This window comes from Biomphalaria glabrata, chromosome 14 (assembly GCF_947242115.1).
Source record: "Biomphalaria glabrata chromosome 14, xgBioGlab47.1, whole genome shotgun sequence".
Classification (NCBI taxonomy): domain Eukaryota; kingdom Metazoa; phylum Mollusca; class Gastropoda; family Planorbidae; genus Biomphalaria; species Biomphalaria glabrata.
The window spans coordinates 29,216,401-29,228,557 of NC_074724.1; the positions used below are offsets into that span (position 1 = coordinate 29,216,401).

A 12,157-nucleotide genomic window follows, 5' to 3' on the forward strand; every position below is an offset into this window, starting at 1 on the left:
GATTAATTGCTAAAATAAAAAATCAACATGGCGTTAAGGATAACAATTTCCAAACTTTGTGACCGGTTGTCAATGTCAAAAAATGCAGTCCATAAAAGTAAAAGTAAGATAATCTTATTAGCCACTGTTATTAGATCTAGATCTATGAATCAAACTAAAATGTTATTTAACATTGGTTAGGCCCATAATATAGATCTATTTAAATCTATAGAAAATCAGACATAATGATAAATGATAATCATTGAATTATTATTAATTATGAATCACTGGCTGAATCTAATATATTTATACTAATAATAAATAAAAATATATAGATCTAGATTCTAATACTCAATAGATCTAATTGATATCTGAATTCTGAGACTGAGCCTCGACTGAGGGAATATCTCATTCATTTCATTCATTATTATCTGAAAGTGAATCATGGTCATGATAGGTACTTCGATAAAAATTTCAAAATGATCACAATGCAATGGAACCTATTTAGTTAGATAGAGCTTGAGAAATGCTTTCCAATGATACCAATTTTATATTGCTGAGTTAATTGTGAGGGAAGTTATTAAATTTTTATTGGCCAAAAATTAGCCTTCTTTAGCCTTTGTAAATAAAAAAAAAATCTGTGACCGAAACAACTGACAGTTGAACTAAAATTAACTGTATTATAAAAAGTCTTAAAGATATGGGGTTGAAACTTCACACTCTTTTACATTAACCAGTATTCTGTTAAAATAAATTGAAAAAATAAGACTAAGCAATAAAATCTTTGAAAAAAAGTTAATTAATATATAAAAAAAGCCTTCGACAAAAAATAAAAATATATCAATATATGTGATTTTGTCATCATATGAGCCCTAAAATCACAAATAAAACAAATCAGAGATCTGTATTGTGTTTTATTTTGTTTAATTATAATTCTACTGTATTTAAATAGCTATTTATATGCATCAGATAGATAATTCTTATAAATTATAAATGAAAATAGCACTGCGCAGAAAAATATTTCCTAAAATTTAATGACTATAAGTTTCATAAACTTCATAAAAAAACAGTTTTAACCTTTTTGTAGAGCACTGGCAATTAATCATTTTAAAATGCCTTAATTTAAATGCTTTAAAAATTAGATTGTAAATGAAAAATTTCTTGCTTCGGACAATAAAATAAAAAAGAAACGCTTGCTATTTTTTTTAGAAGTTATTAAAAAGATTTTTTACTTGAATTTTTATGCAATAATAGCTCATCATTTTAAAAATATAATGTACTCATTTATTAACTATTAATTTACATGTATATTAATAGTAAAAAACAACACACAGAAAAAAAAAAAATTATTAGTTCGCTGAGCTAAAAATATGAAAAAGAAATTGTAATATTTAATATTATTTTTTAAAGTAATTAAACTTTTACTTTAAAATTTGCAGATTACAAAGTCATTATAATAAAGACACATTCCCTCTCCATAATCTAGCATTCAAACACTATAAAAGTTAATCTAAATGAAAAATTCCTATGTGTGCTTCTAAAAATAGCTCGTGATAGACAGAAATTGACCATTTCCAGTAAACCACAGTGTTGGTTGTTACTAAAAATAGATTTTAACCATCAACTTTGAAAATTAATATCTAAAGAGTGCGCCAAGCTACAAAGTTCAAACTTAGCACACATATATATTGTTATAAACCTGGTGGTGGCACAGATGGGGGTAGTGGTGTGAGTGTAGTCAGCCGACGCAAATCGCCCCAGGCCAGCGCTAGACGAGCGTTCAACCGTGACGAGTTACGATGGTCAGCCGAGTCGAGTGTCAACACGGCGGTTCGGGAAGGATCGACGGCGGTTCGTGAACAGAGCGTTCTGTCCGGTTCGAGAAGGCCAGTAGGGACCCTATATAAGAGCGGAGGTATCGCAGTCAAGACGGTCGAGAAAAGGGGCTCATTACAGCAAGGTTCAGAAAGCGGGTTCACGACAGGAGTTCAGAACACGGTCGACTACAGCACAGTTCATCGGTGTGGTTCTGTACGGAGCATTACGACGGTTCAGTGCGGAGTACTGTCAAGTACAGTTGAGACGAACGGCGTCTTGATCTTGGTCTGTGATCGAGTCCGACACAACGAGCCCAAGTGTGTGAAGTCAGTCCCGAACTGTTGAACCCAGTGCAAGCCCGGAACGAGACGGAGAGGCCAGTGCAAGACTTGATACGGCGGAACGGTGTTATCGCAGAGCTATTTGTACTGTTCTACGTGCTGCCAATTGTACAGTATTGGCTGTTATTTATGGACATTAAACCTTTACGTTATTTTGGAGCCCTGACTTGTCAAGTTCTTTAAGTTGGTGGTGTATGGTGCAGTTTGCAGAGAGCCTGGATAGTGAGATTCGTAACACTGGTGTCAGAAGTGGGATCGGAATCGGATCTACTATGGCTCGTCTGAAACTGCTGTACGAACTTGAATTCAGAGAACTGAAGCAAGAACTCCGTGAACGAAGGCTGAAGACATGTGGAAACAAGGAAACGTTACAAGCACGCCTCCGAGATGACATTTTGGAAGAAAAAGAAGATCCAGACACATATCTTTTTGAAGTCGAACCGGACTTGCTGGAACAGATCAATTCCAAGATAGATGCCATGAACACCAAAATAGCCACCATGAACCAACGCATACCTGCTGTGGAGGAGAGAATCATCAACTCAGACGTTCGTTCAGATGCTAAAACCAGAGAGAGGAGCCTTGGTGGTGATCACGAGGACCCATTGAAACCTGACGAAGCCGTTGAGAGACATATGCAAGTCGAGAGATACCAGCCAGGTCCGAACCTAACAGACTTTGGTCCAGCTGCCAAGACTGGAGAGGAAAGTCCTGAAGGTGGTAAAGAGAATCCAAGGCAGTCTGACGTTGACGTTGATGGACATTTGAAAGACGAAAGTCATCGACAGGGTCTAAAACCAACAAGTGATTGGCCCGATACTGAGACGAGAGAGAGAGAGGTCCTGATGGTGGTGAAGAAAGCCGAATGGAGCCTGAAGCCGAAGACGAGGGACCTTTGCACGAGGAGTGTTACCAACCTGCCCCACAAGCATGCCCTCCAGACAAGGCTGAAGATGATGACCTGTCCCACAATTCCCTGTCCTGTGGATTTGAAGCCCATCCCAGTCCTTCTTCGCAAAGCCCTATGAAGCCACCTCTTTGGTCAACAATCTTGGTAATCCCTGCCCTTACATCCTATACCTCTCCATGTGTCAAGTGGCTGTCCTCAGTACCGACCGACAAGAGAGCGATGCAACCACAACGTCACTGCAACAAGAGGACGATCAACTGGAGGAAAAGAAGAAGGCAGCGTTTGCATAGTCCAACGTGCATTGTGATTCTACCAAGAAATAACTGCAGCCACATGAAGACCAACTGGCGGAGAAGAAGAAGAAGGCGACTTTTGTTGAGTGCAACATGGATGACGATGCGACAACGACGTCGATGCAACCAGGTGAAGGCCAATTGGAGGAGAAGAAGGAAGCGAACATTGCTGACTGCAACATGGATGGCTCCATCAAGCTCAAGAGGCAAGCCAACTGCCACTGATCGACCCCCGCCTGCAGCGATGAAACTTTACAGCCAATGTCATGATGTTGATTCTGTCCGGGACGGACAGATCTAAGGAGGGGGCAGTGTTATAAACCTGGTGGTGGCACAGATGGGGGTAGTGGTGTGAGTGTAGTCAGCCGACGCAAATCGCCCCAGGCCAGCGCTAGACGAGCGTTCAACCGTGACGAGTTACGATGGTCAGCCGAGTCGAGTGTCAACACGGCAGTTCGGGAAGGATCGACGGCGGTTCGTGAACAGAGCTCAGGAGCGTCACGAGAGTTGTAGTCATCTGACCACCTGGAAACGTCGAGCGGCGTTCTGTCCGGTTCGAGAAGGCCAGTAGGGGAGCGGAGGTATCGCAGTCAAGACGGTCGAGAAAAGGGGCTCATTACAGCAAGGTTCAGAAAGCGGGTTCACGACAGGAGTTCAGAACACGGTCGACTACAGCACAGTTCATCGGTGTGGTTCTGTACGGAGCATTACGACGGTTCAGTGCGGAGTACTGTCAAGTACAGTTGAGACGAACGGCGTCTTGATCTTGGTCTGTGATCGAGTCCGACACAACGAGCCCAAGTGTGTGAAGTCAGTCCCGAACTGTTGAACCCAGTGCAAGCCCGGAACGAGACGGAGAGGCCAGTGCAAGACTTGATACGGCGGAACGGTGTTATCGCAGAGCTATTTGTACTGTTCTACGTGCTGCCAATTGTACAGTATTGGCTGTTATTTATGGACATTAAACCTTTACGTTATTTTGGAGCCCTGACTTGTCAAGTTCTTTAAGTTGGTGGTGTATGGTGCAGTTTGCAGAGAGCCTGGATAGTGAGATTCGTAACAATATATATTAACATGCTAAATTCAATAGAATTAGTGACATTGTTGTAACCATAAACACTTTTATTTTATTTAAAAAAGAAAATTTTACCCTTCTTTGTCTTTGTTAACTTTAATATCAAATATCTTTAAAGTGCGCCAAGAGAATTTAATGAAATTTGAAATATACACATTTCATAATATGATTTATATAAGTTATTCTAGCAAACAGCATTGTTGTAACTTTTAAAGGAAAAAAGTTGTAAAAATGTCAACTTTCACATAAACTTTTGTTAAGAAAAATTTAACAGATTGGCTTCAAAAGCAAATAAAAATGATCTCCGATATCTTATGTTTACAAAAAGTAATCATAATTAGTCCTCAAATCAAATACAATATGCTAAAACTTTGATGGAAATGACCACCCCTAAAAAAAGGGTAAAATGTGCTGACACACTTTTCAGCCATTTTTTTGGGAGGAAAAAAAATGGATCTAGGTCAGTTTATCGAAGTACCTAGTCATGATCTCAGATCTGTCACTGTGAGTGTGACTGTCTCTGTTTGAAGTGTTTGGGACCCCTCAAGTTGAGGCTCAACTCAAGAAAACATTGAAAAGAAACTGGAGCAGACCCAAAATAGAGCAGTGAGGTTCATAACGAACAAATAAAATTCACATTTGACTAGATAGTAGAGTAACAACCTTTAGTTTTAGTAAAATCACAAATTATTTAGAATTCATGTGATGCTATACTGAGTATACTAATACTTATAACTTAAAGTTATACTTATTAAATATTTCTACTACCCAACTACCGAGGAGGAGGCTCAGGATAGAACACTCAAAAGTAAAGACTAAGTCTAAGTAGAGATATATTTAGAATTAAGCAAATCTTATAATTATCTAGCAATTAGAAACTTTAGAATCTAGGGTTAGGGCGGTTAGGGGTCTATACATAAAACACTGAACCATAATCTTCAAATATAGGCTACAAAACGAAAAACTAATAAAATACTCAGACTCAGAAAGATACAAATATAAAGGCCAAAGGCACATTCCTCTTTCCATATATGCTAGGACAAATTTGTAGTAGAATTATTGCTCCTTCTTCCCTAGACTAGTGCTATTACTATTTATATTTAAGTAAGATAAGTTCAGACTCTTGCTTTATGACTCTATGACTAGATTTAGTACTAGATTCTAGATCTACCACTAGAATTCACTATTTAGTAGATCTAGACTCTACTACCAGTAAAAAACTCAGTCATCAGTGTGCTGACAAAACACTATATATATATATTCTAATATATAGAGAGAGACTTTGATTTTGATCTACCTATAATTTTTAAACTTAAATTATATTGATATAATAATTAATTCTAGACACTACTAGATCTAGACTAGTTTAGAGCTAGAATCTAGAACTAAGAAATCTAAATCTATCTAGATTCTTATAGAGTTCTACTAGAGTAGACCTAGCTCTGCCCCTGCTGTTTATTACAATTTTAAGGCTAAAGGGCAATGGCAAAGAAATTTCATGATTTTAAATTATTTTGTTTGACTTGACTGCATTACATTTATATGCAGCCTAAGCTGTCATTTATACCATCTTTACAATGTTCTGTAACTATACCATATTAACCTTAAAATAGTTAAAATAAAAAAAAGATTAATTCAACTTGCTGTTAATAAAGAGTTCATTGACTTTCAATAGTGTAAAAGCTTTCTGAATTTCATTAGTAATAATATTCATTACATCCTAGCCTGAATCTCAGGTGATGGGGGATGGGACGGGAGCTGTGTTCAAACCTAAAACCATCATGACAACAGTTTGAAGTGCATACCACATCACTAGCCAGTTTAAAATGTATATAGAAACTATAAAAATGAACTTTTCAAGCAAAAATGTCTCAGCAAAGTCTGAAAAATGTTTGAAGACATTTGTCACCTGCACCATTATAGCTATGGATGTTAAACTGTCATGAATTGGGTGGTTGCTGTCCTTAAAAGCTAGAACTGAACAGTACAAAATATTTGTTCCTTAATCTGTCAGGCTGTATTAGCACTACTTGCTGACTAGGGAATGTTAAAAAGATCAAGACATCTTTGTGTAGTCACTCAATGAACTGTGTCTATTCTTTTTTGTGGAATGTAATCATAACAAATTTACAATAAGGATCAACAAAGGAGTCTCTGTATTGTATTTATAACATTTTATGATACACATTTCTCACACTAAAGCATATTTCTACCCATGTAGGATTCTTCAGCACACAAGCTCTTACAAATTCAGACGTGCGACGAAAGCGTGTGGAACTATTTGAACAAGAGCAACAGAGACAGACAGCACTTGTGACCAGAATAGAAAAAATTGAAGTCAAGTATACTGGCCTTCCTGAAGAATGTACTCTCATCATGAATAAGCATCTATCCACACCCTACAACTGTGCAATGCGTATGTTGTAATTTTGTTGTGTGTTTTCAAAATTTTATTGAGTTGTATATTTATAATGTTTTTTAAAGATTTATATGGCTTTGGGTTTATCAAGAATGTATTGTGGCACTTTGTTCCCAGGTCAATATTGTGATGTTGAGTAAACTCCCAATTTTTTTATTTCCACTAATTTAATTAATATTATTTTCATTACCAATATGGTGCTTCTTTATTCTTTATATAACTTACAGCATTTTGACAAATCCTTTCAATAATAATTGTTTTCTTACTTCACTGAATAAAAGAGTAATATTTATGATTAATTCTGAGTTGTACAAGTTAATATTTATTTAAATTTCTTGTTAAATATTATCTCCCTTTTTGTTTTTGTTTCAAAACTTTTTTATTATAAAGGACTTTATTTTTTTTTTTCTGTTTTAGATATGCAAGAATTGTTTATGGACAGATCTGCTCTAGCCTTAGTGAATGGAGAACCATGGGACATGCACAGACCCCTGGAAGATGACTGTGAACTTCAGTTTGTTCATTTTGAAGAGGAGGACCCCAGAACAGTGAACAATGTAAGCTTAACTTGAGAAAAAAATGTTCATAAACTTGATTTCTAATTAGCAGTACAATACCAGTCGGTATTATGACTTTATGTATGCATAATATTTATTTATTTGAAAAAGAAAAGCGTAGAAAAACAAAATTTTATGTCACCATGTAAACAGGAAAAAAAAGTGCATTACCACTATTGAGAATTTTTAAATCCAAATATTTTACCCTTTGTATAATTTATATAATAAACGAATATTACTTTTGTTTTAAAATAATCTCATTATCCTGATCTTGATTGATCTTGACTCCACTGTGATAATTATGTGTGAAGTAGAAACCACCAGAAATATATATATCAAAGTTTGCAACTGAGTGGCAGAAACCACTTGGCTGCACAGTTGTGTTTTGCTTAGCGAAATACAGAAAACTTCTCCCAGGCACCCCATCCCACACTGATCCACAAAAGTACATAGTAAAGTAAAAGTAAAGTTCCCCTTTCAGACCCTGTGATCTATAGGGCAGATGATGTAAAGGTCATCTGATTCTGTGGCCCACGGTTAACGAAGGTGTCACGTGGCCAGCACAACGACCAACTCCCTTTACTTTTCCCCAACTAATGTCAGGTACCCGTTAGAGCTGGGTGGACTCAAATGCGCCCAAAGATCCCAAAATTAAAAATCCCAGACTTCAGCAGGATTTGAACATGGGACCTTCGGTACAGAAGGCAAGCGCGTTACCGCTCAGCCACCGCGCCCTCACAAAAGTACACACTATAACATAAAATTTGCCCTATACAAAAGTAATTTTAAAAAATGGTTTCTCTGTTGATTTCAGATTTCATCATAACTTGTATTGCCTATCATCATATAACTCTTTTTGTAAGGACCATCAAAAATTGTTTCTGGTACATTCATGTAACTCTATTAGATTGTACTAGCCAACCATATCCCACCAGTATTTCGATAAGTTTGAGCACTTGATTATGACAAATCATTACTGGGACATATACAAAATAATCTGGTTGTGGGGAGGATATTAGAAAGATTAAATAAGTTTGAAATTTAATTTACAATGAACACCATGTTTCTTTTTCCAGGCGTTTTGGAGGTCTTGTTCCTTTGTCTTAGGTCATGTTCTGGAAACTGCATTTCAAGATCAATATTATGTAGAGCTGTGCAGCTTCCCACCTCCTAATGGTAGTTCATGTTTATTTCAAGATGTAAAGAATAGATTAAGCTAGATTATGTTAGATTAAGCTCTGACATCACCTGTAAAGCACTAAGCTATCAACTTTGTTTTATTTGTGGTCATACCATATTGGTACTAATTCGATAGTGTGACAGTGTTTTCATAAAAGAAAAAAAAAAGTAATTTTTAAATATTATTTTTTTAACTCCATAGTTTAGTTGATTATAGTCATTTAGATCTAGAGTAGTCGACAATGTAGACTGATTGTTACTAATGCAGAGTTAAATTGTTTTTATATTTTTAGCCTCTAGATATTTTATCAAAAATATTTTATCAGGAAATTTAAATGTCATTTGTAAATGGTTGTATACACTGAGTGGTAGAAACAGCTTGGCTTCCTTGCCTCAAGTTTGAATTCCATATGTAGACTGAGGAAATTTTAATTCTACATTTATTTCAAGATGGGTTGTGTTAAAGATGAGTGTCTTAAAGCAATAATATTAATTCAAGATGATATAAAATGGGTTTGACTTCATTAGTGCCATTTAGTCTCACTTGTATTGACTTTGTGTACTTATTACTTCCAATGCTCTATCCATAGTCTCAAGTGGAAGTTTTGTTTATGATGCTGATTTGAAACTTGGGAATTGGAAGCCCACCGAGGTAAGGGCTGTTGTTTATTATTGTTAGTTTGTTTGCCAAAGTGATACTCCACCATTTCTTTATGATACAAGTAGAGCCATTTGTTTATTTCTCTTCAGTCAAAAGCACTAGACTGAGTTTATTAAAAAAAAAATATTAGCATTTAATCTTTTTATGTGTCAAAACAGTATTTTGTAGAGTTTGATAATAAAAAAAATAATCATTAGGTGTAAGCAAAATAAAAAAGAAGCTAAAAAATTTTATGATTATTTTTATTAGTGCAATGATGTTATTCAGTGAGATAACTTTTATCACATTGATAGGACATTTCTTCTCTTTTAAACTACTGATACAAACATTATGTTTTAGATATTTTAGAAGCATTGGCTAACATTCAACATTCTTTTAACTTAAATTATGGACTTAATGAAAAAAGAGTCTATAAGGCAGGTTTCTATGATAAAATTAAAGCTCTTCCTTTCAGACCTTCTGATCTATAGGGCAGATGATGCAATGGTCATCTGTTTCTATGGCCACAGTTTACATGTGGCCAGCACATCGATCAACCATCTTTACTTTTCCCCAACTAATGTCAGATACCCATTAGAGCTGGGTGGACTTAGAGGTACCCTAAAGATCCCAGGATTCAAACCTTGGACCCCTCAGTTCAGAAGCCAAGCACTTTACCACTCAACCACCATACCTCCTTCTATGATTTAGGATTCACAAATAAGTCATATGGCCAGCCCACACTAATAAATGTCAGATACCTTTTAGAACTTGTTGGAATCCTACAGTTAACAAGAATGAAACTAAAGCTTAAGTTTTTGTTCTCCTCAACAGGTTGAACTAAACTGTTTAAGCAGGATTGGCCTTCGACTCAACTTTCTCGATCTAAAGTTCCAGAGGCTTGAGATACCTCTCTCCGTGGCCACCCAGATGTTCTCTGACAACAGATTCAAGCTAGCCCAATTGCCACACATAGCCTCCAAGTCCAAGTCGGGGACATCAGTTGTTGTGTACAGAGCTGGAGACCACATTGACATCACGTCTGGCCCATTGATAGCCAGCACAGCACAGATAGGGAGATATTCAGTGACAGCAGTGAGTATAAAGCGAATACATTTAAAATTACTTATAGGGGAGTTTATTGCTTATTAACATTATTAAATCTCATTAAGATAAATGAATTGAGATAAATATATATTCATTTATTTTGATTTCCAAAAAGCTTTCTATTTAGATAGTTGTGAGTTTACAGCTATTTCAACTTGTATTTTCTTCTTATTTCATGAAATTTCTTGTTATTTAAAAAAAACTGATGATTTTCTGTTCCATTCATATTCTTGTTTTGTATTTACAATTTTGTCATCTCTAATTGTTTAGTAAACTTTTGTTTTGATAATTACAGATCCATGAAATTGAAAGCCAATCATTTGGGAAATTAAGTCGAGTCCAAGGTCTGGCTTTACCAACACAAATCATGGTAAGCAGATAGTTTTTTTTTTGTTGTTGTAAATATTTAATTTTAATACCAATGTTGTCACATACCTTTTATATTATTGTAATTTAGTAAGTATGTGTAATATTGTACAGTGAGTATGTTTTATATTGTCATTGAATGTGAGTGTAACAGAGGTGACAAAATTTTGTTTCTACAGCTTCATTCCTGGACTTACGACACAATCTTACGTAGCAGATCAAAGAAATTAGTAAGTTATTTATCCACTTAATAACTCCTTTTAATTGTCCAATAAATTATGTTTGATATTATCCCTATGTGTGAAGTGGTGGCTAAAGGATAGAACCCTTGATTTACATTCTTAAGTAAAGATCTGGGTTTAATTTCTGTTCTTATTATGATTTTATACTTGTGATTTGAAAAGCCTAGTTAGCTTTAACTTTAGTAGTTGATTCTATGTTTAAATCATAGCATTGAAGGATGTTCTTATTGCTATATAGCTGAGCAAAGTTTTTTTACTTTAAGTTGTAGCAGATGATCAAAATGTAAAGCGTTGATTAAGTTGATGAAAAATGGAGGGCTTTGAATTACAGACTTAATGACAGTTCAAATTATTAGAATGCACAGTTTTGTTTAAATCAATATTCATCATCATCCATTCCTTGACTTGCATTGTACAGTTGCTGTGTTTGCTAATCAAGTTCCCCTACTCTTCCTTGACAGCACCTATCCTTAGTAGTATATCAAAAGAGAGACTGGTCCTTTTTTTTCATATTGTCCAGCCAGTTTTTCTTTGGACAACCCTTTCTTCATGCTTTTGAGTGAGAGTGAGTCATGTCTTACAATATAACCTAACCATCTCAGCTTTCATCTTTTCACAGTATTGAGGAGTTCTTCCTTTTTGCCAACCAGAGTGTTGACATGTAAAAGTACAAACTCATTTGTTTTCTTTTCTTTTTAATAACCTATCATAATTATTTTATTTAGATTTTAGCCATTCTACTTACTTTTAAACAAATGTTTCTGAAACCTTTTATTTAATGGTCAAATATTGAGATTCCCTTGTGGTTTGTGAGGCAGATCAAATATACTTTGACAGTTGTACTTATCCTAACACCTCTCAGTCTGACACTTTTTCTCTAGATGTAATCTACGACAAAAAGTCTTTAAAAATATTTATACGTCTGAATAAATGCTATAACATTCTGTCAACATTTGAACTTTCATATTGTGTTGCAGAACCCAGCCCAGCTTCCAGACTTAAAGCAGGCAGAGAATCAAAAATCTCAGATCCCTGCCCAGTGACAGCTTTGAGGGTGTGAATATTGGGAATAGATTGATGTGAATGTTTTGTGAGACACTTGAATGTTGAGAACTAGGATCCTGTGTACATGAACTACTGACAGAATACTTTTACAAATAAACTTTTTATGATGTAGATATACAAACTAAATTGTTTTCTGTTTTATTGTTGGTTTCTATTTCTTATACAT

The 12,157-nt window shown here is 35.5% G+C and overlaps 1 protein-coding gene across 2 annotated transcripts; it reads left to right on the plus strand.

Annotated features, from left to right (window-relative positions):
* Positions 1-8: 8 nt before the first annotated feature.
* Positions 9-12,117, plus strand: LOC106077599 (39S ribosomal protein L39, mitochondrial-like). Of its 2 annotated transcripts, none has more exons than XM_013238325.2 (9): positions 9-103; positions 6,638-6,832; positions 7,253-7,392; positions 8,469-8,568; positions 9,162-9,223; positions 10,046-10,306; positions 10,614-10,688; positions 10,864-10,914; positions 11,904-12,117. In XM_013238325.2, the coding sequence occupies exons 1-9, from the start codon at positions 28-30 to the stop codon at positions 11,967-11,969; spliced, it is 1,026 nt and encodes a 341-aa protein (XP_013093779.2). In that variant the 5' UTR covers positions 9-27; the 3' UTR covers positions 11,970-12,117. The 2 variants fall into 2 exon arrangements, with proteins under 2 accessions (XP_013093779.2, XP_055865738.1); XM_056009763.1 differs by having other exon boundaries at positions 19-97.
* The last annotated feature ends 40 nt before the right edge of the window (positions 12,118-12,157 follow it).